Source organism: Rhinoraja longicauda, chromosome 30, assembly GCF_053455715.1.
Source record: "Rhinoraja longicauda isolate Sanriku21f chromosome 30, sRhiLon1.1, whole genome shotgun sequence".
NCBI classification, from domain to species: Eukaryota; Metazoa; Chordata; class Chondrichthyes; order Rajiformes; family Arhynchobatidae; genus Rhinoraja; species Rhinoraja longicauda.
Window position 1 is genome coordinate 14,110,794 of NC_135982.1, and position 26,848 is coordinate 14,137,641.

The 26,848-nt window shown below is 45.8% G+C and overlaps 1 protein-coding gene across 1 annotated transcript in view; it reads left to right on the plus strand.

Moving 5' to 3' along the window:
- The window catches only part of hspg2 (heparan sulfate proteoglycan 2), a 389,926-nt gene that overhangs the window by 177,585 nt on the left and 185,493 nt on the right, over positions 1 to 26,848 (plus strand). Inside the window, exons 15-29 of the mRNA XM_078425384.1 lie at positions 3,103 to 3,282; positions 5,537 to 5,733; positions 6,936 to 7,083; positions 8,338 to 8,465; positions 10,112 to 10,198; positions 10,284 to 10,342; positions 13,029 to 13,102; positions 14,835 to 14,975; positions 17,005 to 17,187; positions 17,995 to 18,171; positions 19,579 to 19,697; positions 21,228 to 21,339; positions 21,613 to 21,723; positions 25,291 to 25,418; positions 26,091 to 26,177. Coding sequence (XP_078281510.1) covers positions 3,103 to 3,282; positions 5,537 to 5,733; positions 6,936 to 7,083; positions 8,338 to 8,465; positions 10,112 to 10,198; positions 10,284 to 10,342; positions 13,029 to 13,102; positions 14,835 to 14,975; positions 17,005 to 17,187; positions 17,995 to 18,171; positions 19,579 to 19,697; positions 21,228 to 21,339; positions 21,613 to 21,723; positions 25,291 to 25,418; positions 26,091 to 26,177 — 1,931 coding nt within the window. The remainder of the gene's footprint in view (positions 1 to 3,102; positions 3,283 to 5,536; positions 5,734 to 6,935; positions 7,084 to 8,337; positions 8,466 to 10,111; positions 10,199 to 10,283; positions 10,343 to 13,028; positions 13,103 to 14,834; positions 14,976 to 17,004; positions 17,188 to 17,994; positions 18,172 to 19,578; positions 19,698 to 21,227; positions 21,340 to 21,612; positions 21,724 to 25,290; positions 25,419 to 26,090; positions 26,178 to 26,848) is intronic.

The window sequence follows — 26,848 nt, forward strand, 5'->3', positions numbered from 1 at the left end:
TCGTCAACCAATGGCGACACGGTGGCGCAGCGGTAGAGTTGCTGCCTCACAGCGTATGGAGCACTGGAAACCCGGGTTCGATCCCGACTAAGGGTGCTGTCTGCACGTTCTCTGAGATCTTGGGTTTCCTCCCACACTCCAGAGAAGTACAGGTTTGTAGGCTAATTGGCTCGGTTTAGGATAGTGTTACTGTGTGGGGAGCACTGGTCGGTGAGACTCGGTGGGCTGAAGGCCCTGTTTCCGCACTGTATCTCTAAACCAAAAACCTAAACTAAACAACAATGATCACCGCACAGTGGTGGGCAATGCTGCGCGTACATTATTTTTAGTGTCGTTTCAAATACAGCATGGAAACAGCCCCTTCGCCCCACAGAGTCCACGTCGACCAACAATCACACGTACACTAGTTCTATCCTACATTCTAGGGACGATTTACAGAAGCCAATTAACCTACAAACCTGCTCGTCATTGGAATGTGGGAGGAACTCGGAGCACGCAGGGAAACCCCACACGGTCACAGGGAGAACGTGCAAACTCCATATGGACAGCATCTATAGTCAGGATCGAACCCAGGTCATAGAGTGATACAGTGTGGAAACAGGCCCTTCGGCCCAACTTGCCCACACCGGCTACACTAGTTCCACCTGCCCGCGCTTGGTCCATATTCCAGGTCTCTGGCGCTGTAATGCAGCCACCGTGCGTGCCATTGTCAGATCATTATCTTGATCTGACAATAGTTGCTGATCACGGTTGGATGAGGTAGTGACCAAAGCCAGTCCCAACACCAAGGCTGGATGGCTCAGCCTTGGATCTTCTCGGTTATTTGGCAACTTTGTATTTGTTTCCTGACTCAAACAATTATTATGTCTACCTTCTTCCAATTATAAGCCCCACTCACCCAGTGGATGTCCTCTTTAGTTTTGGCAGTGTATTATTTATTTAGGATTCTACGACATTATATATCATTACATTTAGCTCTTATTGGGGATGCAGCCGTGCGCAATGGGAGCAGGAAATGTTTTGACTTACTGAGCACTGCATAATCATGGTAGAGATGTATGAATGATTTCTTTCAATGAAGTGGAAAATGTATAATAGTTTCATCATAAAAATCATTAGAAATGTGCAACACAGAAAAAAACCCTTTCAACCCACCTTGTCCATGTCGACCATGATGCCTATCTACACTGATCCCATTTGCTTGAATTAGACCTCTCTACTTCTTTTCTATCTAAAAACCTATCCAATTGCCTTTTAGACTGTAATTGTAGCTGCCCATACTATATCCTTGGCAGTTCATTCCAAATATTCACCAGTCTCTGTGAGAAAAGCTTACCCTTCACATCCCCTTTCACCTTAAACTTGTGCCCTCTAGTTCTGGACACCTCTCCCCTGGGAAAAAGATTCTGAAATCTACCCTACTGATGCTCCTCGTAATTGTGTAAACCTCTCGCTTCCTTAGTGAGATTAAACCCAGTGTACCCCATCTCTTCTTATAAGAACAGCCCTCCATTCCTTGCAACATCATGGTGAATCTCTTCTGCACTCCCTCTGTTGCTACCTCACCTTGTATGAAGTGCGGTGACCAGATCTGCTCACAAAGTGTAGTCTCACAAATGTTTTTGTGCAACTGTAACAAGATGTCCCAACTCTCATAGTCAATGCTTTGGCGTATGATGGCAAGTATGTCAAATGCCTTCTTTACTACCTTACCCACCTGAATTCCAGGGAGCTGTAAACTTGCTCGCTGAGGTATCTGTGTACGTTAGAGCTCCTAAGGTCTTGACATTTAATCTGTACGTCCTACCAGAATTTAACTTCCTGAAGTATATGTCTTCCTAAAGACATTCTAGCCTTAGAGGGAGTACAGAGAAGGTTCACCAGATTGATCCCTGGGATGGCAGGACTTTCATATGAAGAAAGACTGGATAGACTAGGCTTATACTCGCTGGAATTTAGAAGACTGAGGGGGGATCTTATAGAAACATATAAAATTCTTAAGGGGTGGAGAGGTTAGATGCGGGAAGATTGTTCCCGATGTTGGGGAAGTCCAGAACCAGGGGTCACAGCTTAAGGATAAGGGGGAAGTCTTTTAGGACCGAGATGAGAAAACATTTCTTCACACAGAGAGTGGTGAGTCTGTGGAATTCTCTGCCACAGAAGATAGTTGAGGCCAGTTCATTGGCTATATTTAAGAGGGAGTTAGATGTGGCCCTTGTGGCTAAAGGGATCAGGAGGTATGGAGAGAAGGCAGGTACAGGTTACTGAGCTGGATGATCAGCCATGATCATATTGTATGGCGGTGCAGGCTCGAAGGGCCGAATGGCCTACTCCTGCACCTATTTTCTATGTCTATATTTGGTCACCCACTGAAGAACATAGAATGTAGAACAGTTACAGCAGAGGAACAGGCCCCTCGGCCCACCATGTCTATGCCGAGCATGACACCAAGTTAAACTAACCCCCTCTGCCTGCACGTGATACACATCGCAGCATACTCATGAGCCTTTCTTAAATCATTTTAAATGCCACCATTGTATTTGCCTCTCCCCCACCATGATAGTGCATTCCAAACATTCACCACTCTATGTTTTTAAAAAAACTTCCCCCACACATTTCCATTAAACTTCGTCCCTCTCATCTTAAGGCTGTGGCCTCTAGTCTTCGACATTTCCATCCTAGATAAAAAGGTTCTGACTGTCTACCCTACCTGTGCCTCTTACAGTGTCACATACTACTGTCAGATCTCCTCTCAACCTCTGGTGTTCCAGAGAGAACTATCCGTGTTTGTCCAACCTCTCCCTGTAGCTGATACACTTTAATCCAGAGAGGATTCAGGTAAAACTCTTCTGCACTCCCTCCAAACCCTCCACATCCTTTCCGTAATGGGGCGACCAGAACTGCACATAATACTCCAAATGCGGCTGAACCAAAGACCTAGAAAGCAACGTGCCTTCCTGACTCTTATACTCAACGCCGCAATAGTTTACACTTGATAGTTTTAACCAGTAAAAAAAGCAATCATGCACCCCATGCCTGTGGAAGCGTAGGTTTCCAAAATCCCAATATGTTGACAGTTTTCAAAATACTGTTTCTCGACAGGTCGATTCCTACGGTGGTTACCTGCGCTACAAGATTCGCTACAGTGTGCCGAGAGGCCAGGTGCAGCCCGAGGGGAAACTCGATGTCATTATAACAGGCAATGGAAGAAAACTGGTCTACAAAGTGAAGAGACCTGCGTATTCCAATGTCATTAACCAGAGGGATATAATCTTCACTGAGGTAAGTGGACAGTTCCCAATCTGACTTCCGTTAACTCCATTGTAGATATCTGTCGAGAAGCTTTTAACGATAGTTTTGAAGAGAAACAAGGAAGGGTCTGAAGAAGGGTCTCGACCCGAAACGTCGCCCACTTCTTCTCTCCAGAAATGCTGCCTGACCTGCTGAGTTACTCCAGCATTTTGTGATACCTTCGATTAGTACCAGCATCTGCAGTTATTTTCCTACACTAAGGAACTGCAGATGCAGGTTTACAAAAAAATGCACACAAAGTGCTGGAGTAATTCAGGCAGCATATCTGGAGAACGTTACTGAGTCATACAGCATAGGAACAGGCCCTTCAGCCCATCTTAGTCGTGCCAACCAAGATGCCCCGTTAGGTGACATTTTGGGTCAGGACCCTTTTCCGGATCTTAGCAAGGGTCCCAATTCAAAACATTACCTATCCATGAATCTGAAGAAAAATCCTGACCCGAAACATTACCTATTCATGTCCTCTGGAGATGTTGCCGGACCCACTGTGTGCTTTACTTTAACGATGGTTTTATTGTGTTACTGTGGGAGGAAGCTCAGGCACAGGATGGGAGGTGAAGGCATTGTGACTGCTGCCAGCACGGAAGTTCAGGAGGGAGCCGTTTTTGGGAGGGGAGGGGGGGGAGATTGTGGGGAGTTGTGAACATTCAAAATCCCACTTGCCACTGTAATCTCCAGGCCAGATCATGTTTTCAAATACCCGGAGAAATTTCTCTTCCACTGCTGGTGTTCCTGGAGTGACATTCTCTGAGGACGTGGCTAGTCTAGTTATTCAGCTAATTCAGGTATTTAGTATCCCTCTTAGACACTTGGGAAGAAGATGGCCGACGATAACCAGTCACTTGTATCCCATCTCATCTTCTGCCTGAGTGAGCAGTGGGGGCAGACACTCTGACAGAATTTAGAAAGTATCTAGATGCACACTTGCATTACTGAGACAGGGAAAGAGTCTGGAGTCCTGGATTAGCATCGACGGCCAATTGATAACTTGCCTGTGCAGCAAGTGTCTCTTGAAGGAACTGCCTTTGTTCCCTGTCTCTAATTCACTTTGAAGTGAGTGCCTCACCTGGCCCTTTCAAAGGGCATTTAAAGAGTCAATACCCTGATGGGTCGGTAGTGGGGAAACCCTGTACCAGCTGTGGTTTGTACAGCTTGTACCTGATGTAGCATCTGCACTTTAGTGTCCCTGTGTTTAATGAAGGATGTGCTTGCCTCGGGCACGTGATTTATTAAAGCTGTGGCGCGTCGAAAAAGCCCGAAGTAAAGTCGAGGAGCCACCACAAAGCGATCATAAGGAATAGGACTAGAATTAGGCCATTTGGCCCATCAGATCCGCCATTCAATCATAGCTGATCTATCTCTCCCTCATTACCCCATTCTCCTGCCTTCTCCCCATAACCTCTGACACCCGTACTAATTTAGAATTTTATCTATCTCTGCCTTAAAAATACCCACTGACTTGATCTCTATAGCCTTCTGCGGCAAAGAATTCCACAAATTCATCACCCTCTGACTGAAGAGATTTCTCCTCATCTCCTTCCTAAAAGAACATCCTTTAATTCTGAGGCTCTGACCTCCAGTTCCAGACTCTCCCACTAATGGGAACGTCCTCCCCACATCCGTGGAATTGGAGGGTTATTGTAAGATGGAGCGTTCGAGTGGAAGGAATAGTGTCGGCAGTTGGCAAGATAAAGGGAAATTCCTTGAAGCAATAGGTCCTAAGCGCCTTGAATTCACTTGCTCAGAGAGCTCCGTGGAGGCTGCAAATGACAATTGTCTGGGTGAAACGGATATGGCGATAAGGGAATATATATAGTATAAGAAAATAACTGCAGATGCTGGTACAAATCGAAGGTATTTATTCACAAAATGCTGGAGTAACTCAGCAGGTCAGGCAGCATCTCGGGAGAGAAGGAATGGGCGACGTTTCGGGTCATGACCCTTCTTCAGATAAGGGAAAGTCATTGTGATGGGGTCAGCATCAGCTGAGTTTATTGACTGGGGAGGAGGCAGGGAGACGTATATGGCAAACTCCTTGACCCGAAAACATCACCTATTTATTTTCTCCAGAGATGCTGTCTGACCCACTGGGTTACTTTTTGTGTCCGTGTCCCCCCCCCCCCCCCCCCCCCCCCAATTTTCTCTTCTGTTTCCAAGCTATTTAATGTCTCCGATGAAACAGCTGGAGTAAAACTGTTTCTAAATGTTTCACGGCTCTCTGCAGGATAAATGGCAGCACGAGTCAGGAACTTCCGTGACCCGTGAGGACCTCATGATGACCTTGGCCAATCTGGACAGCATTCTTATCCAAACTAAGTACGACGACAGGATGGCCAGTGTGGGTCTCAGTGACATCGTCATGGATACCACCAGCGTGGAGGCCACAAACCTGGGAAAACCACTGGTCGTTGAGGAGTGCAGGTAAATGGGTGTCACTGTCATTTCAGAAACTGCATTGCAGCCAGAACTCCCGTAACATCTCCATCTGCTTCTGCACTGAGTTACACTGAGTCGGTGGCAACCAACAGTTGCTTCCAATTTTCCAGAGATTTTTTTTTCAAGCGTCACCATAGAACACCATATATTGTGAACTTCCTAAACGGGCTTGCCCCCCCCCCCATATCAAAAATCTTCTAACCCACCACTCTATCTCCAGGTCCCTCAGGTCGGCCGACTTGGGGCTACTCACTATCCCGCGGTCTATGCTTAAGCTCAGGGGTGACCGCGCTTTTGCGGTTGCAGCACCGAGACTGTGGAACAGCATCCCTCTCCCCATCAGAACTGCCTCCTCCATCGACTCCTTTTAAGTCCAGGCTCAAAACCTATTTCCACTCCCTAGCGTTTGAGGCCCTCTGAGGGGGCGCTGTGAACTGTTTATGTATGTGCTGTTATGTTTGTGTGCCATTGTATGTTCGTTTCTTAGTACCTGAACTGATGTACAGCACTTTGGTCAACGTGGGTTGTTTTTAAATGTGCTATACAAATAAAATTGACTTGACTTTTTCCCTGTAAACCTGCATTCGCTGAGCTGAGTTCTCTGATCTTTTGTGTGGGGGACGGGGCTGTGTTAACAATTAAGGGGGGGGGGGGCTTGGTTGGAATTAAAGTGGGAGGATGTTAAGCAAAAATGGGAATCTGAATTTGTGTGTTGTGATGTGAAATAGGTATACAGGCAACTCATGTTCTACGCCTGTTAGATTTATGCATTTTTAAAAGAAAGCGCTTGTTCCTTTAATACCAAAGCTTGTTTTACCGCTGGTATTTTTTGAACAAGGCTCTCAAATTTACTGCTGATAGCGTATTTGCTTATATGTTTCATTTAGGTTTATTTGAATTACGCTCTGCTTTTCAAGCACAAAACTTGAGATGCCTGCATATCAATTATGTGCAGATTTCTAATGATAAATGACTGATTTATCCCATCTCTCCCATCCACCTTGAGTTTGCTGTTTCACTTACACTTCCATTATGCCAAGATATTGTTGGAAAATCTGGACTGATGCTTATTTATCGGGTGACATTGGGTTTGCAAGAGGGAAAGCCCATGTTTGCTTTTGTGACTTTTACAAGTAACTGGGCGTGGAAGACGCGTAAAAGTATTGAAAAATGCTCTTTGCTTTCAGATGCCCCCAGAGTTATGTGGGTCTTTCATGCGAGAGCTGTGCCTCTGGATTTAACCGTGTACCCAATGGACAATACCTTGGCATGTGTGATGGCTGCAGCTGCAATGGCCATGCAAGCACCTGCGACAAGGTTACGGGATACTGCCTGGTAAGAGCTTTGAATGCTGCACCTGCAATTATCGGGCGACTGTAGGCAGTACAGAGAGTGGAGTCATAAGTGATAGGAGTAGAATTAGGCCATTCGGCCCATCAAGTCCACTCCGCCATTCAATCACAACTGATCTATCTCTCCCTCCTAACCCCATTCTCCTGCCTTCTCCCCACAACCTCTGACACCTGTACTAATCAAGAATCTACCCATCTCTGCCTTGCAAACATCCACTGACTTGCCCTTGCACAGCCTTCTGTGGCAAAGAATTCCACAGATTCACCACCCTCTGACTAAATAAAGTTCTCCTCATCTCCTTCCTAAAAAGAACATCCTTTAATTCTGAGTTTATGACCTCCAGTCCTAGACTCTCCTGCTAGTGGAAACATCCTGTCCACAAGCCTTTCACTATTCTGTATGTTTCAATGAGGTCCCCCCTCATTCTTCTAAACTTGCTGTCTAAAGTCGCTTGCCTCACAGCTCCAGAGATCCAGTCAGTCCCATCCTCCAATGCTGCCTTTGTAGAGTGTGACCATGTGCATTTTATTTGACTCCCACATCCCGAACTACAGTACCCACCCATTTCCATGCACTTTAACTTTGTCCACCAACCTTCATTCTGGGACCCTGTCAGTTCAGTTCAGTTTAGTTGGGGATACAACTTCCTTGGTTGAAATGCAGATGTTATCCATGAACATCAAAAATTGGTGAGGATTGTGAGTTTAGTTTAGTAGTTTATTGTCACGTGTGACGAGGGCCAATGAAAAGCTTTTTTGTTGCGTGCCATTCGGCCAGCAGAAAGACTATACATGATTACAGTAGAGTCGTCCACAGTGTGTGGATACAGGATAAAGAGAATAATGTTTAGCGCAAGATAAAATACAGAAAAGTCCAATTAAAGATAGTCTCAGGGTCCAGCTCAGGACTGCTCACTAGTTGATGTTGGAATGGTTCAGTTGCCTGTTAACAGCTGGGAAGAAACTGTCCCTGAATCTGGAGATATGTGTTTTCATACTTTGTACCTCTTGCCTGACGGGAGAGGGGAGAAGAGGGAGTGTCCGGGGTGAGAATTGCCCTTGATTATGAATGGTGGCCTTGCCGAGGCAGCATGAAGTGACGACGGAGTCAATGGAAGGGAGGCCGGTTTGTGTGATGGTCTGGGCTGCGTCCACAGTTCTCTGCAGTTAACCCCGTTCCCGTGCACTGACAGTGAACGTTTTCCCTCTGCTGACTCAATTCCTTTGCATCTTACAGAACTGCCAGCACAACACGGAAGGCCCACAGTGCGACAAGTGCAAACCAGGGTTTTTTGGCAACCCCACTGAGGGAACCTCTGGCGACTGCAAGCCGTGTCCTTGCCCACACACCAGCTCCAGCAGGAGGTGCGTGTTACGCAGCTGCAACCCTGGCAAAGCAGCAGCAGTGCTGGATCAGAAACTCGGTGAAGTTGGACGCAGTCCATTTGACTGTGTCAACTTTATGGTTTGGTTTTGATTTGGGAGAAGATTAAAACTGTTTCCATGTTGATCAAATATTCAGTTTAGTTTAGAGATACAGGCGGAAACAGGCCCTTCGGCCCACTGAGTCCGCACCGACCAACAATCCCCGCATACTAACACTATCCAATACACACTAGGGACAATTTACAATGCTACCAAACCATAGCCAACAAGCCTGTACGCCTTTGGAGTGTGGGAGGAAACCGGAGCTCCGGGGAGAATAACAGACAAGCTCCCGTAATCTGGATCAATCCCGGGTCTCTGGCAACTCTCCCGCGCCACCTTATGTTTTCTCATTCTGGCCTGCCTTTCCCCTGTTCCTCGTGCCTAAATATGGCTCGTAATGAATGATGACCTAATCTTGAACACTTGTGTATTTCCCCAAAACCTGCACTAACAAACAGCTCAACTCTTTGCTTGCTCTCCCTTCTCCCCACCATGCCCCAACACTTCCTGAGCAGCCAGCTGTCATCTCCATCGCTCTTCCCCCCCTCCCCCCATTCTCCCAGCCTCTTACTCCATCTGTGTTCCTATCCCGTTCTTCTCTTTCTTGCCCCCCCCCCCCTCTCAGCCCAACAACGTCATCCGTGCCTGGCACTATCTCCCCTTTTCTGATGCCACCACCCCCCTCTCACGTACTGTTCCCTCTCCCCTCTCACCCACTCTCTCTGCCACCATTTCTCCCTCCTCTGTAACTGTTTCCCCACTCCCTCGTCCCAGACTCTCCCCCTCCCACACCCACTCTCCCTCCTTCCACTGCGCATCTCTTTCTCCCCCTCCCGCCCCCCCTTCACCCACTCTTCCAGCCACCATTCCACTCCCCGCCACACCTTCTGCCCACCTCTTACACATACCTCTCCCCCCAAACCTACTCTCTCCCTCACAACAGTCCCCCACACCCATTCACTCCCCGTACCAACTCTCCCCGCCTCTTCTGTACACCTGCTCACTCCCCACACCACTCCCTCACACTCACTCACTCTACCCCTCCACATACCTTTCCCTCACCCCATCTCCCACGACTCCATACTCCCCTCCCCACACACCGACTCATCCCCCACACTTCTTCCCCACACCCACTCACTCCACTTCTCCCCAGACCTCTCCCTCACCCAACTCTCCCCTGACCCCATACTCCTCTCCCCGCACACCTACTCACCCCCCCGGACATCTACTCCCACCACTCCCCCCCACACACCCTTCCCACACTCGCTTCCCACACTCGTTTTCCCCCGCTCTACAGTACATTTGTCTAGTGTGTCCTGTGGCAAGTGAGGCTGGAACATTGGAGACTGGATCGCAAAGTCATGGCTTCCAGGTGCAGGATAGATCTAATGAAGGCTCCCTCAAAAATGACAACAACCAGGCTGCACTCTACCAGAGATGCTGCCTGAACTGCTGGGTTACTCCAGCTTTTTTATGTCTTGTCTTCAGTGTAAATCAGCATCTACTGTTCCTTGCTACACATATAGATTTGAGGTGGGTTCAGCACAACCAAAATCCTGATTGGTGCTCGTGTTTGTCCACAGATTTTCGGACACGTGTTTCGTGGATACGGACAAACGTCCCACCTGCGATGCTTGTCGCAAGGGCTACACTGGGCGGCGCTGTGAAACGTAGGTGCACTTTCTCTTCGGTCCGATTCTCTGGCCTGGCAGCAACGCTGTGGTTTACCCGTAACCTGTGTTTGTTTTGTTGTAGTTGTGCTGCCGGTTACACTGGAGACCCAATGAGACCAGGTGGAAAATGTACCGCGACTGGTAAGTTCCAGAAAGCTATAAGTGCCTTCCACAAAAGTTAACAAGTGGGATTGTTGGTTGCATAGAATATAAAGCACAGAACAGATCAGTCGTGCTGCTGCAAGTAAGAATTTCATTGTTACGTTTCGGGACATATAGAAACATAGAAAATAGATGCAGGAGTAGGCCATTCGGCCCTTCGAGCCTGCACCGCCATTCAATATGATCATGGCTGATCATCCAACTCAGTATCCCGTACCTGCCTTCTCTCCATACCCCCTGATCCCTTTAGCCACAAGGGCCACATCTAACTCCCTCTTAAATATAGCCAATGAACTGGCCTCAACTACCTTCTGTGGCAGAGAATTCCACAGATTCACCACTCTCTGTGTGAAAAAAAACGCACTGGACTCTCGACCCTTGAGTACAGTACCGCACCAGAGCAGGCTCTGTGGCCCACAATGTCTATGCCGAACATGATGCCAAGACAAAACCCTTATCTGCCTGCACATAATCCATATCCCTCCATTCCCTGTATATCCATACGCCCATCCAAGAGTCTCTTAAATGCCGCTATCGTATCTGCCTCCACCATCACCCCCAGCAGAGCGTTCCTGACACTCACCACCTCTGTGTTAAAAAAATAACTTCCCATGCACATCTCCTTAAAATGTTTCCCCTCTCACCCTAAAGTTATGTCCTCTCGTATTTGATTCTTCCATCCCGGGAAAAAGGTTCTGACTGTCTACCCTATCTATGCCTCTCATGATTTTATGCAGCTCTATCAGGTCTCCCCTCAGACTCTTACGCTACACAGAAAACAATGCAATTTTTTTCCAACCTCTCCTTGTAGCTAATAACCATTAATCCAGCCAGCATTCTGGTAAATCTCCCCAGCACCCATTCCAAATCCTCCATATCCTTCCTTTAATGGGGCGACCGGAACTGCACATAATACCCCAAATGCAGCCTCCCCAAAGTCTTATGGAGTTGCAATATGACTTTGTGATTGTTATACTAAGTGCCCATTGTTATACTGATCAATGAAGTCTTCTTTCTGACGTCCAAGGAAAATAATCCAAATCTATCCAACTGCTCCCTGGTGCTAATACCCTCTAATGCAGGCATCATTCTGGTTAGTCTCCCTTTTTTTCAGTTTAGTTTAGAGATACAGTGTGGAAACAGGCCCTTCGGCCCAGCAACCAGCGATCGATGCATATTAACCCAATCCTACACACACGAGGGACAATTTACATTTATACCAAGCCAATTAACCTACAAACCTGTACATCTTTGGAGTGTGGGGGGGAAACCGAAGATCTCTGAGAAAAACCACGCAGGTCCTGGGGTAATGCACAAACTCTGTACAGACAAGCACCCTTAGTCAGGATCGAACCCGAGTCTCTGGCGCTGTAAGGCAGCAACTCCACCACTGCCTTTCCAAAGCCTCCACGTCATTCCTGTAATAAATAGCACGACGAGAAATGTCTGCAATACTCCAAATGCGGCCCAAGCCACAGTCCTATCGAGTCCTACGTCATTTGCACCAATGTGTACCATGATCTCTGACTGCTCACCCTCCCCTTGAGAATGTTCTGCTTTGAATTGGATTGTATTCCCTGGATCGTTAGCTCAACATAAATGTTGTTATGAGTTCAATTACATATATCCAGTGGGTGAGGAGGGCACTTGGACTCAAAATGTCAATCTCGCTACGGGAAGCACAAGCCACTGCAGATGCTAGTCTCTAGAACATAAAGCTTTGTTGTTGGCAAACTCGACGGCTCAGGCAGCATCTGTGGAAGCAGAGAGATGGTCTCTTAGACCCTGCATCAGGACTGAAAGAATAAACAGTCAGCACAAAGAGGTGAGGGGGTGGGATGAGGCAAGCGATGGGTAGAATCGGGCAAGGAGGGGGTTGATGAGCAGATGGCAGAAGATGGTGGAAGGGGAGAGGTGGAGTCGGGAGACAGCAGCAGCTGCTGGGCGATAGGTAGAGACGAGATAAGGAGAGGGAACAAAAAAGAAGGGGAGGGAGGAAGAGTTATGGTCAATGGTTTCTTTATTATCACGTGTACCAGGTACCATGAAATCCATTTTTTGCACACAGCTCAGCAAGCTAGCCCCTTACATAAGCACAATCACCCCATTCAGAGGGTCAAAGAACAGCCCACTGAGTCCATATGCAAAAGGCGCCATTTTGGCTCCATTTTACAGTCCCAGCTGCAGCTGAGCATTGCAGCTGTGGCCTCCATTCCGGTGGTTCTGTGATCTGAGGTGGAGCCAGATGAGGAGGGGGGGGGGGGGGTGGGGGGGGGATGGTAACAGGGGCTGGAAGGTGATGTGGAAACAAGCACCTGCAGATGCTGAAATATGTTCTGCAAAGAAGGTGATAGATGGGACTAATATGGGATTCCCGTATAAAAGAACAGCCATCTACTTGAGTCCAGAGGAAGGGTCTCAACCCAAAACCACTGGCTGTCCATTTCTCTTCTCAGATGCTGCCTGACCTAATGAGTTCCTACGACAGTTTATATTTTGCTCTAGATTCTAGCATCTACGGTCTTCAATGTCAAGCATCAAGCTGTTGCCACCAATATTCAGGAAATGGATGGGAACTGGTGCAGACAACATTATCCATGATCATTCTTGTATTCTTGGCAATCTTGCTTGTAATCCTGGATATGTTTCTTCTTTTATTATGAAGCGGGAGAAATTACAACGTGTGACACCAAAGGAACTGACACCACAAAACCATCCGATGGACATTGCGTGTGTAAGGTACGTACCAATGCGTGGGTAGTGGGACTGATGACCGCTGGTGAACTTGGCCTGTGGTGCTGATCGTATTGCATTGAACGGTGGCTTAGGTTCGTTTACTTTAGAGATACAGCGTGGAAACAGGCCCTTCAGCCCATCCAGTCAACGCCAACCGGCAATCCCCGTGCACACACTATCCGACACATACCAGGGACAATTTACAAATTTACCAAGCCAAATAACCGACAAACCTGTCCATTTTTGGAGTGTGGGAGGAAACCGCAGCACCTGGAGAAAACTCACGGGGAGAACGTACAAACTCAAATACGTATGGTAGCTCAAATTTCACTGTAACTTAATTGGTACATGTGACAATTAAAATTGAATCTTGAATCTTGAACTCCATACAGACAGCACGCCTAGTTAGGATGGAAGCCGGGCCTCTGGCGCTGTAAGGCAGCAACTCTACTGCTGCGTCACCATGCCAGATCAACAGCTGCAGTCCATTACCCCAGCAGTTTGTGGAGGCATCCAGATAATCATTCCCCTGAACTTTCCCTGTAATCCTGCACCACTTTCATTTTCAAGCATACATAGTATCTGTTTCTCGTGGAAAGCTGATATTAAATCTGCCTCCACCACCATCTCAAACTGTGCACTCCACATGATAATACTCTTCATGCAGAAACTACGGGCCAAGAGCTGGACGACGGGATTGACAGGGATTGGTCCGCACTGGTCGATATGAACATGGTGGGCCAAATGGCCTCTTACCATGCTGTATGACTCTGTGACTGCAAATAAGCTCTTCCCTACTTTGCCCGGGAAAGACACAAAATGCTGAAGTAACTCGACACATCAGGCAGCATCCTTGGAGAACATGGGGGATGGTTTGGGTCGGGGCCCTTTTTCAGGACTGAATAAGGATCCCAAAATGAAACGTCACCTGCCCATCTTCTCCAGAGATGCTGTTTGACCCGCTGAGTTACTCCAGCGCTTTGTGTCTTTCCTTGATAAACCATCTTCTGCACTTGTTTCTCCACTGTGAAATCTCCTCAAGGTATGCCTACTTTGAAGAGTTTCTCCTCCTCCTTGTCCTGAAGAAGGGTCCAAACCTGAAACATAACCTATCCATGTTCTACAGGGATGCTGCCTGATCAGCTGAGTTACTCCAGCATTTTGTGTCTTTCCTTGGTAAACCAGCATCTGCAGTGTAGGAAGGAACATGCAGATGCTGGTTTAAACCAAAGATAGACACAAAAAGCTGGTGTATCTCACCAGGGCAGATGGCATCTCTGGAGAAAAGGAATAGGTGACATTTTGGGCCAAGACCCTCCTTCAGGCAGTTGTTTGTTTCCACATTTTACCTTTTGTTCTTTTCCTTGTAGATTTAGCCTGTGTCCTCTGGTTACTGAGAATCTACTGATAGGAACAATTTCTCCCCACTCATTCCATTAAATCCCTTTACCATTTTGAACAGTTCCAGTAAATATTTACAGCATTTGTTTCATTGATAAGATCATTGTGTCAATTATTCTGGGTGGGTGAAATGCAGGGATAATATTCTTGACCTGACTGAACAAGTCTTGCCGCTGGAACAATGATCATTTTGTAATGACAAAAGAATTACCTTCGTCAAGTTCATCATTGGTCGTGCCTCGTCCTTTTGGATCTGAGTACATGTAGTAAATCACAGGTCCTGGTCTTGCACGCAGTTGTTTAAAAGCTCTTCCGGTGTTCGCTCTTTTTACAGCCCAATGTTGTTGGAAGATTCTGTGCAGAATGCTCAGCGGGATTCTTCAATCTCGATGACGCCAACGTGGACGGTTGCCTGAAATGTTTCTGCATGGGGAACAGCAAAGAGTGTGCCAGTTCATCTTGGCACCGTGACCAGGTTAGTCCATAAGTAGTGCTGCATGTTTATTGAAGTGGTTTCCAGTTTCTCGAGAGAGAGAGAGAGAGAGAGAGAGAGAGAGAGAGAGAGAGAGAGAGAGAGAGAGAGAGAGAGAGAGAGAGAGAGAGAGAGAGAGAGAGAAAGGTTGACTCTTGGATTTAAAAAAAAACAAATCTGATCTGGTTCGCAACCTCATTGCTGGCTGCAAATTTTCAAGGAGGCCGAGGATGGGTAATGAGCATGTTAGCAGGGAAAAGCAACTTGTCCCTTCATTCAGGGTGGCAGTGGTAGAGTTGCTGCCTTACGACACCAGATACAATCCTGGTTTGATCACGACCACGGGTGCTCTGGGGCCTTCAAGTCCTTCCCACACTCCAAAGGTTTGTCGGTTAATTGGCTCGGTAAAATTGTAAATTGTCCTGAGTCGGTGTGAGATAATGCTAGTGTGCAGAATGCCCAGCGATGGTCGGCGTGGACTCGGTGGGCTAAACTAAACTAAACTAATGAGAAACAAAGAGCTGCAGATGCAGGTTTATATCAAAGATAGACACAAAGTGCTGGAGTAACCCAGCTGGTCAGGCAGCATTTCTGGAGAAAAAGGATGGGGACATTTTGGGTCCTCAGACTGACCTCACTGAACCTGAACCACTGGGTTACTTCAGCACTTTGTGTTTACTTTAATCCCTTTGTCAGTTCATCGTTCGCCATTCGAGAAGTGTTACCCCATTTCTCTCTTGCCTGACCTGCTGAGTGTTTCCAGCAGCTTCTGCTTTTGTTTCAGATGTCCAACATCTACACACAATGTTTTTATTACTATGTATTGAGCTCTCATAAAACACCACTTCTTTCGGTAGATGTAAGCCATATACATAGCAGTAAAAATAGCAATTAGTGTTCATCTCACAAGTTCACAACTTATAGGAGCAGAATTAGGCCATGGGCCCATCAGGTTTACTCCGCCATTCAATCGTGCCTGATCTATATTTCCCTCTGAACCCCATCTCTTGCAGGTTGGGTTAAGTGAGAAATTTGTTCTGAAGCGTTTCTGGTATCAGGATGGATGGTTACAGTGTGTTTCATACAGGAGGTTGGAGCTCAGACTCGGCACCAGATTATGTAATATTTCCAGTTTTAAGAACTTTTACCATAATCCAAAAAACTCTGGATTTGCAATAACATTTCATTTAAATTATTCAGTATCTACACTGCCATTTGCAATGATACACAAAAATGAAGGGAAATCTGGATATTTCATCTTGGCTATTTTTAAAATATTTCTAAGGCTAATTGACCTGAACAATGTTATAAGTAATGGTTTTGTTTAAGGAAACTGTAAATTAATTTTAAAGCTTGCAATGAAACGTTCAGTGTCTTAAAACAGCATCTGACAAAGGGTCTTTGACCTGAGAAGGTTATTCTGTTTCATTCACTGCATATGCAGCCTGACCTGCTGACTGTTTCCAGCAGCTTCTGTTTTTGTTTCAGATGTCCAACATCTACACACAATGTTTTTATCACTGTGTACTGAGCTCTCATAAAATACCACTTCTTTCTGTAGATATAAGCCATATATGTAGCAGTGAAACAGCAATCTCACAAGTTCACAAGTTATAGGAGCAGAATTAGGCCATAGGCCCATCAAGCCATATCTATATCGTGCCTGATCTATATTTCCCTCTGAACCCCTGCCTTTCACCCATAACCCCTGACGCACAGGCTAATCAAGAATCTATCAATCTCCACTTTAAAAACATCCTTTGACTTGGCCTCCACAGCCTTCTGTGGCAATGAATTCCACAGATTCATAACCCTCTGAACAAAGAAATTCCTCCTCACCTCCTTTCTAAAGGCACATCCTTTTATTCTGAGGCTATGGCCTCTGATCCTGCACTCTTCCATTAGTGGAAACATCCTCTCCACATCCACTTTATACAGGCCTTCACAATATAGTTGTACATAATTTTGAGAGGTAAATTTCCCAGCAGTTTCCTCGTGCCATTACTGAGTTGTACTGCTTATTCTTCACCAGGTCCAGGGTGCTTTAGATGAACAGGAGAGGAGTCTTTACATGTTGACCAATATGGCAGACACGCGTAGGTTCAATAAAGGAATTCGGATCAGTGCCTCGAATGAGCTGATATTTACGGATTTTGCCACTGTCCCTCGAGACATCTACTATTGGATTCTACCCGAGAGATTTAAAGGTGACAAGGTAAATGAGACTCCTGATTCAATAACAAAAGCTGATCATTCATTTTATGACTTGCGGCTGTGTTCTCACTTTCATTTGCTGATTTATTTGCCTGGAATGCTCTTTAAGAACTAGCACTGAGTAGATGGGCTGAATGGCCACCATGTTCTCTGCTGTCGAAAAATATGGGAATGTTTAACGAAATAAGAGAGGCTCTTAATTGACTGTCGTTCATTATGCGCTTTTGATAATCTTCCTTTCCGGTAGAACAGGTGTCAAGGCAATTTCAAGTCACTTTTTTTTAACTGTTTGCTCTTCTGAAGAATTAAGTGAAAGCTGGAGGACATAATGTTATGAAAACTGACGAACAGAAAACTGAGGGCTGTCTAGGCCAAGCGCTAAATGGTTTCAAGATTTGAGTAACAATCTACTGACAAACAATGACGAACATTGTCTGTGCAGAGCATCATTGCATCATCTCCACGCCAGCTGACTGCAAGTTTTTCGTGTAGCAAGGAACTGCAGATGCTGGTTTAAACCGAAGATAGACACAAAAAGCTGGAGTAATTCAACGGGATAGGCAGCATCCCTGGAGAGAAGGAATGGATGACGTTTCGGGTCGAGACCCTTCTTTCAGTGATTAACTTAATCGCTTCATTACAGAGAAATAATAATGTTTGTTCTGTTGAAATGCTCGTTCCCAGAGGTGCTGTCTTGGCTCATTCTGCTCAACATGTGGTTGGACGTACAAATTTCCAACAAGTGCCTTTCTGCCTTTTCTTTCCAAAGATTGTTAATGGCATTCTTCCCTTTAATGAATATCTGTAGGTTACTTCTTATGGAGGGAAATTGCAGTACACCATCCTGCAGAAATCCTCTCTTGGTTCCTCAGCCGTCACTGGACTACCAGCTGTCATCCTGCAAGGCAACAACATCTTCCTGGAGCACTACACCAGGAGGCCAGAGCACGGTGTGCCCACCACCATCACGGTCCACCTTAAAGAAGTAGGTTGTCAATTTATTCCAATGTGTCTGATGTACAGGGTGGCACAGTAGCGCAGTGGTAGAGTTGCTGCCTTACAGCGTCAAAGACACGGGTTCGATCCTGACTATGGGTGCTGTCGGTACGGAGTTTATACGTTCTCCCTGTGACCGCGTGGTTTTTTCCCGGAATCTCCGATTTCCTCCCACATTCCAAAGACGTACAGGTTTGAGGGTTAATTGGCTTTGTTAAAAAAAATTGTAAAATGATCCCTGGTGTGTAGGATAGTGCTAATGTATGGGGATTGCTGGTCGGCACAGACTCGGTGGGCCGAAGGGCCTGTTTCCGTATATGTATCTCTAAATTAAACTACACTGGTGTGGAGGCAAGCCTCCGTTGTTTGTTAAATTTGATGGTGATGGTCGTCATTGAATCAAGGGCCTACAAGGGAGCTAATGATGCTTCAGAAGGACTTGGGTACAATACGTGCTCCGGATGATTCACTGGGATATATCGAGGAATTTTAATAAATGGGTTAACAATGCCTGACAATGGATAAAGATTTGGAAAATCCATGCTTGCCCCACCTGGACTCACACCTCGTTATCTACTTCCCCTCCCCTTCCACCTACATTCCTTCCTCTGAATGTGCAGACTCCACACAGACAGTACTGAAGGTCAGGATAAAACACATGCCCTTAGAATATCAAGTCAACACTGGGAGGAGTTTGAGGCTTTCACAAGGGCTGAATGGTCGGACGAGGTCAGAATAGTGGAGCAGAAAAAGGAATATTGTCCCTTTCGTCATGTGATCTGAGCGCCACTGGACTTAATACTTGGCCACATGCTCTCAGTCACAAAATGAATTGCCTCTGTTGGAAATAAAAAAGGGAAATGTTCAGCAGTTAAAGATCATAATAATTATCAGTTATGCCCCGAACCAGAACAAACACAATATATGCTGAAAGCAGTATAAGAAAATAACTGCAGATGCTGGTACAAATCGATTTATTCACAAAACGCTGGAGTAACTCAGCAGGTCAGGCAGCATCTCGGGAGAGAAGGAATTCCTTCTCTCCCGAGATGCTGCCTGACCTGCTGAGTTACTCCAGCGTTTTGTGAATAAATCAATATGCCGAAAGCAAACAGTCTGAAACCGCGGAAATTCTTTATAAACATTCGGCAGGTCAGGCATTATCTATCGCGAGAAAATCAATAAATGTTTTGGTTTGATCTGTCAAGGACTTCAAAAGGGAAGTTAGTTAACCTGTTGTTCAGTCACAGAGTTAAAGGACTTAAAGCAAAATTGCCCATTGATATAGTTTTTCTGCATTTTCCATTATCATCAATGTTTGATTTGCAAGGTAAGCTTGCACCAGTCGCTGGTGTTGATCTTCCGTTATTCACAAGCCGCCTTGATTATGTTTCAGACGGAATGGCGCCGTGCGGATGGCCAACCTTCCACCAGAGGACACCTCCTGATGGCTTTGGCTGATATTAACCTCTTCATGATCCGAGGGAGTTATTCTGAAAGAGCAACTGAGAGCAGGTAACGTACTAACACCTCCCGGAATAGACATTGTAACTTAGTGCCCAACAAGTTACTTTAGTGAACATAAAATGCTGGAGTAACTCAGAGGGACAGGCAGCATCTCTGGCGAGAAAGAATGGGTGAAATTTCGAGTCGAGATCCTTCTTCAGACTGACGAAGGGTCTAGACCCGAAAGGTCACCCATTCCTTCTCTCCAGAGATGCTGACTATCCTGCTGCGTCACTCCAGCATTTTGTGTCTATCTTCGGTTTAAACCAGCATCTGCAGTTCCTTCCTACAAGTTACTTTAGTACCTTTGAACAGTGATCACAATCACCGCTTGCCCTTAAATATGTCACAGTTACGAAGATAAACACAAAATGCTGGAATAACTCAACAGGACAGGCAGCAACTCTGGAGAGAAAGAGTGGGTGACACTTTGGGTCAAGGCCCTTCTTCAGACTGAGAGTCAGGGGAGAGAGAGACACAGAGATATGGAAGGGTAAGGTGTGAAAACGAGGCATCAAAGGGGATGTGGCTTAAAGAAAAGGTAGAATAGATCACTGTTAGTTCGTGGAAGATGACAACGAAGCATACAAAGATAACATTTAATCAGGGGCACAGTCAGACTGGTCGGAGAACTAAGATAGGGGAGGGATGGAGAGCGAGGGAAAGCAAAGCCTGCTTGAAGTTAGAGAAGTTAATGGTATAGGCATTTGCTCCACCGTGTTCGTGCCGCCCAGCAAGTATTTCATGCTAATCATATGCTGACTGAAAATTTAAACAAACACAAATTTACTGATAATTAGATATGAAACTATAAAATGCTGCAAACACTCAGCAGGTCAGGCAGCATCTGTGATAAAAGGAGCAGAAACCTCCATTAAGCTTTTGTATTCTCCCCACATTCTCAATAACTCCCCAAATTCGACCACTCACCTACACAGTGGGGTCAGTTTACAATCATCGTTAATTGGTCTTATGTAAATTGCCCCTAATGTGTAGGGAGTAGATGAGAATGTGGGATAACATGGAACTAGTGTGAAAGGGTGATCAACGGTCGGCATGGACTCGGTGGGCCGAAGGGCCTGGTTCCATGCTGGATCTCTAAACTAAGCAAAATATTAGAAAACAAATTTTCTCCCCAGATGGAAGCCGGTGATTTAATGGAAATTCTGTCCATCGATAAGAGGCAGTGACTATTGCGATGTTTAAGAAACAATTAGAAAGGTGCATGGATAGGACAAGTTTAGAGGGATATGGGCCAAACGCAGGCAGGTGGGACGAGTGTAGATGGGACATGTTGGTCAGTGTGGGCAAGTTGGGTTGTATGACTCTATGACTAGATAATGAATGAATGAATGAATGAATGAATGAATGAATGAGTTTATTGGCCAAGTATGTGCATATACAAGGAATGTGCCTTGGTGCTCCGCTCACAAATGACAACACAAACATCCAGTTAACCAGAATGGTGAACCAGAAGGCAGAAATGAAGATGTCTTGCATTGCAGATTTTGGGGATTAATTGCCAATGTTCATTCACAGAATTTCCCAGATCCGTATGGATGTTGCTGTCCCACATTCCACTGGACAAGAGATCGCAGTTGAGGTTGAGGAATGTGTCTGCCCTGAAGGCTACAAGGGAACATCATGCCAGGTACAAAAGAACTTGGATCTATTTAACGTTATTCATGTCTTCTGGGCATCCCAAAGTGTTGCACAGCCACACCAATGAGAACAGGAGTTGCCAAAGTTGTGGAAACAGAACACAGAGGTTGATAAATTATTATTTGAATTTTTAATCAGATACAGATAAACAAAACAGTGGGAATAATTTGACATGCTTTCTTTTCTACAAAAAAAAAATCACTTTGCTTATTTTCAAAAGACACAGCGCAGAATGTTTGAACAAAATCTTTCTTGTGTGCAGGAATGTGACTTTGGCTACACACGCACCAGAGGTGGCCTGTACCTGGGAACCTGCGAGCGCTGTGAATGTAACGGCCACTCTGACTGTGATGTGGACACAGGAGAATGCCAGGTAGGTCTTCAGGAAACAATGTGTAGGAAGGAACTGCAGGATGCTGATATAAACCGAAGATAGACACAGAAAGCTGGAGTAACTCAGCGGGTCAGACAGCAACTCTGGAGAAAAGGAATAGGTGACGTTTTATTCACAAAATGCTGGAGTAACTCAGCGGGTCAGGCAGCATCTCGGGAGAGAAGGAATGGGTGACGTTTCGGGTCAAGACCCTTCTTCAGACTGATGTCAGGGGGGCGGGACAAAGGAATGATATAGGTGGAGACAGAAAGATAGAGGGAGATCTGGGAAGGAGGAGGGGAAGGGAGGGACAGAGGAACTATCCAAAGTTGGAGAAGTCGACGTTCATACCACTGGGCTGCAAACTGCCCAGGCGAAATATGAGGTGCTGTTCCTCCAATTTCCGGTGGGCCTCACTATGGCACTGGAGAAGGCCCATGACAGAAAGGTCAGACTGGGAATGGGAGGGGGAGTTGAAGTGCTGGGCCACCAGGAGATCAGTTTTGTTAATGCGGACCGAGCGCAGGTGTTCAGCGAAGCGATCGCCGAGCCTGCGCTTGGTTTCGCCGATGTAAATAAGTTGACATCTAGAGCAGCGGATGCAATAGATGAGGTTGGAGGAGGTTCAGGTGAACCTTTGTCTCACCTGGAAAGACTGTTTGGGTCCTTGGATGGAGTTGAGGGGGGAGGTAAACGGACAGGTGTTGCATCTCGTGCGGTTGCAGGGGAAAGTGCCCGGGGTTGGGGTGGTTTGGGGAGGAAGGGACGAGTGGACCAGGGAGTTACGGAGGGAACGTTGTTGGGTTGAGACCCTTCTTCAGGCTAAGAGCCAGGGGAAAGGGAAACGAGACATATAGACGGTGATAGAGAGAGATAGAGATCAAATGAATGAGCGCTATGCAAAAAAGTGTCAATGATAAAGGGAACAGACCATTGTTCGCTGTGGCCTAGGTGAAAACGAATTACAGCCAGTTAGACTCAACAAGATGTCTTTGAAGCTAGTACATCTATGGGTGTGGGGTGGGATGGAGAGAGAGGGGATGCAGGGGTTACTTGAAGTTGGAGAAATTAATGTTCATACCTCTGGGTTGTAAACTGCCCAGGCAAAATATGAGGTGCTGTTCCTCCAATTTGCGTTTGGTCTCACTGCCAATGGAGGAGGCCAGCAATGGTTTATTTTGTATTGTGTGTGCAACCTGCTCTAATTTGGAGAAGTATTGATGTTCCTTTACTAGCATGATTTCTAAAACTAATCTCTTTTTGTGCTGGATGTTTGACTTCACCTTGGCTGTGGCCATCCCTGTAAGGATCGAAACCCTTGGAAGTGTGTTTATATTTCTGGCGGAAAAAAACTTTGGGTAGAGATTTGTTGTTTTTGTGACATTGATTGAGATTTCAGTGTCTGGCTCACTACAACTGGGCAACCACCCTCCTCCCAAGCTCCCTTCCAGTGCTGCAATTGTCTTGCAGAATGAAGTTGTGAAGAATGAAGGGTGTCAGAGGTTCTGGGGAGAAGGCAGGAGAACGGGGTTAGGATGGAGAGATAGATCAGCCGTGATTGAATGGTGGAGTAGACTTGATGGGCCGAATGGCCTAATTCTGCTCCTATCACTGCTGCTGTCACCTGCAAGCAGATGCATGGATTGATTAGACACTGACTAATAGTTTAGTTTAGTTTAGAGATACAGCATGGAAACAGGCACTTCAGCCCAGTGAGTCTGCGCCGACCAGCGATCACCTGTACACTAGTCCGATTATTAGAGAGAATTTAGAGAAACCAATTAACATACAAACCTGTACATCTTTTGAAAGTGGGAGGAAACCGGAGCAACTGGAGAAAATCCACGCAGTCATAGGGAGAAACGTACAAACTTGATACAGACAGCGCCCAAACCCGGGTGGGTCTCTGGCGCTGAAAGGCAGCAACTCTACTGCTGTGCCATTGCACCCTAAATGAATACAGTCTTTTACATTGCCTCCAACTAATTGTACCTCAGCACAAGTCCACTCTCTCTTTTATCAACCTGAGGACAGGTCCCGACCTGAAACGTCACCTATCCATGTTCTTCATGGGTGCAGCCTGACCCACTGAGTTACTCCAGCAATTTGTCTCTTTTCTTTGTAAACCACCATCTGCAGTTCTTGTAAGAAAATAACTGCAGATGCTGGTACAAATCAAAGGTATTTATTCACAAAATGCTGGAGTAACTCAGCAGGTCAGGCAGCATCTCAGGAGAGAAGGAATGGGTGACGTTTCGGGTTGAGACCCTTCTTCAGATCTGCAATTCTTTGCTTCTACACTCTCCCTTTGTTCTGTATTCAGTTTTGTTTTGAGAGAGAGAGGATTTGTGAGTATTATTTTACGATTAAATCTGTGCTCTGTTGCTATTTGATGTTGCGCATTTCAATTTATTTCAGATTTTTATTATTCCATCAGATTGTAATTGTAAATTGTAAAAAGGGAGAAGAGTAAATTCTCCACAGGTCAAGCAGCATCCGTGGAGAGAGAAGTGGAATTAACATTTCAGGCTGAAGCCTCTTAGAATTAGGAAAGGGAAAAAGTTTAGTTTAGGTCAGATATATATTATGGAAATAGGCCCACTGAGTCCACACCGATCAGCAGTTCACACTAGTTTTATATTAAGCCATTTTCACATCCACTCCCTGCACACTAGGGGCAATTTACAGAAGTCAATTAACCTACAAACTCGCACGTCCTTGGGATGTGGGAGGAAACCAGAGGAAACCTACATGGTAGCGCAGCGGTAGAGTTGCTGCTTTACAGCGAATGCAGCGCCGGAGACTCAGGTTCGATCCTGACTACGGGCGCTGCACTGTAAGGAGTTTGTACGTTCTCCCCGTGACCTGCGTGGGTTTTCTCCGAGATCTTCGGTTTCCTCCCACACTCCAAAGACGTACAGGTTTGTAGGTTAATTGGCTGGGTAAACGTAAAAATTGTCCCTAGTGGGTGTAGGATAGTGTTAATGTGCGGGGATCACTGGGCGGCACGGACTTGGTGGGCCGAAAAGGCCTGTTTCCGGCTGTATATATATGATGATATGATGATGAACATGCAAACTCCACGCAGAAACCACCAAGATCATTATGAAAGCCGGGTTTATCGCGTTTTGACCAGCGGCTCTACCAGCAGCGCCACTGTCGGCCTTTAAAGTTGAGAGATGATAGGACAGGATTGACAGGATAAAGAGAATATCTCAGATGGGAGGAGATCAGGATTGCTGTGGGGGACAATGAAATATAGAAAGATAACACGAACAAAGAAACTTAAAATGTGTAAATTGAGGGCAGTTGAGACAGGAAAAAAAAGGAATAATGTTAACTGTAATTGATAATCAAAAAAACTTCAGATTACTGGAAATCCAAAACAAAAGCAGAAAACACTGAAAACATTTAACAAGCCAGCCCCCGGAAAGGGGAAAGGGAGTCGCTGTTTCAGGTTAAAGACCCTCCAACAGAATGATTTTCGACCCAAACAATCTTTGACAGATCTTAACGGTTTGTTTTCATCTGTGATTGAAGTTTGTTTTTCTTGATGCGTAACTGCAGAAGTGCCAGCACAACACCCAAGGCCAGAAGTGTGAGCAGTGCAGGCTGGGTTTCTATGGTGATGCCAAAGGTGGAACGCCAGATGACTGTCAACCTTGCTCCTGCCCAGGAACCACCCCTTCAAATCAGTGAGTGTATCTTTTTATACAGAAAGCTAACGCTCCGACAGTTAATACCGATGTAAAGAATGTTTGTCCAGCCTCCATGCTCACTCACATTACCCAGATGGAGGAAACGTGCCAAGATATTGGCTGTGAATTCCCCGCTTGCACTCTGCCTCACTAATGTCCAGCTTCTCTTGCTCAATACTTCAGTCTCCAACTACGATTAACCATTCATTCAATTCTTTGCCATCAGCGATAGGTTCTTAATTATAACATGTTTTATTTTTCACAGAGGATCTTATTCAATCCAATATTTTAAAAAGCCTGAATGGTTTGCTTATACATAGAATCATACAGCATGGAAGCAGGCCCTTCAGCCCAACTTGCCCATGCCGACCAAGATGCCCCATCTATGCTAGTGCCACCTGCCCACATTTGGCCCATATCCCACCAAACCTTTCCTATCCATGTACCTGTCCAAATGTCTTTTGAATGTTGTTATTGTACCTGCTTCAACCACCTCCTCTGGCAGCTTGTTCCATATACCCACTATCCTCTCAGTAAAGTAGCCCCTCGGGTTCCTATTAAATCTTTCCATTCCATGAAATCATTTAAACATGTCCTCTAGATTCTTGATTCCCTATCTCTGGGTAAAAGCCTCCGCGTTCATTTGTAACCATTTTATTTTCTGCTCAGATTCTCAGAGACGTGTTTCCTTGGAACAGATGGAAAGCCAACTTGTAATAATTGCCCGAGTGGATTTGGAGGCAGAAACTGCGAAAGGTATTGTTCATTGGACAATTGGGGCATATCTGCTCAAATAGTAATCTTTTTTAATGTTGCAATCCGATATTTCCCAATTAGTGTTACAGGTTATTAGCCCGAGGGTCCATCTATTTTTCATCTAAAACTTGGAGCTACTTCCAGTATGGTGTCATTTCCATGAACTTCCAGTATGGTGTCATTTCCATAAGATATGGTGACCCTTTCACCGGCTTGGAAAATGTACCAGCCTCGGCCTGAGTTGAGCATCACCTGTTGGTATGTAGCTCACCGTATGCCACAAGTCTTTGGTATAAAATATCCCAAACTGAATAATCGTATTCACCGCCGAGGAATCATGTTGATTAGTCCTAGCTTCTGTGGTACTCCATCCGGTGAAAGGGTTCGATCTAACAGGGTCCTACAAAGTGAGTCCCCCAAGTCAATTGAGTTTCTTGTCCTTTTGGCCAGAAGTTTTAAGGATTAAAGATTCTCACTGTTGCTCGTTGACTTGGAGATTCAGTCTTAAAGTCTTAAATATGTTTCAGCTTTTCAACTGAAGACTGCTTTCTTTGGGAGAAATAGTAGAAAAGTTTAAAACTAAATTTCAAGTAACAGAATGATAATATTTCAGCGTGGTATTTGCCTGCATTAAAATCTAGCCCAGACAGGGAAGGGATATTTGACACCGG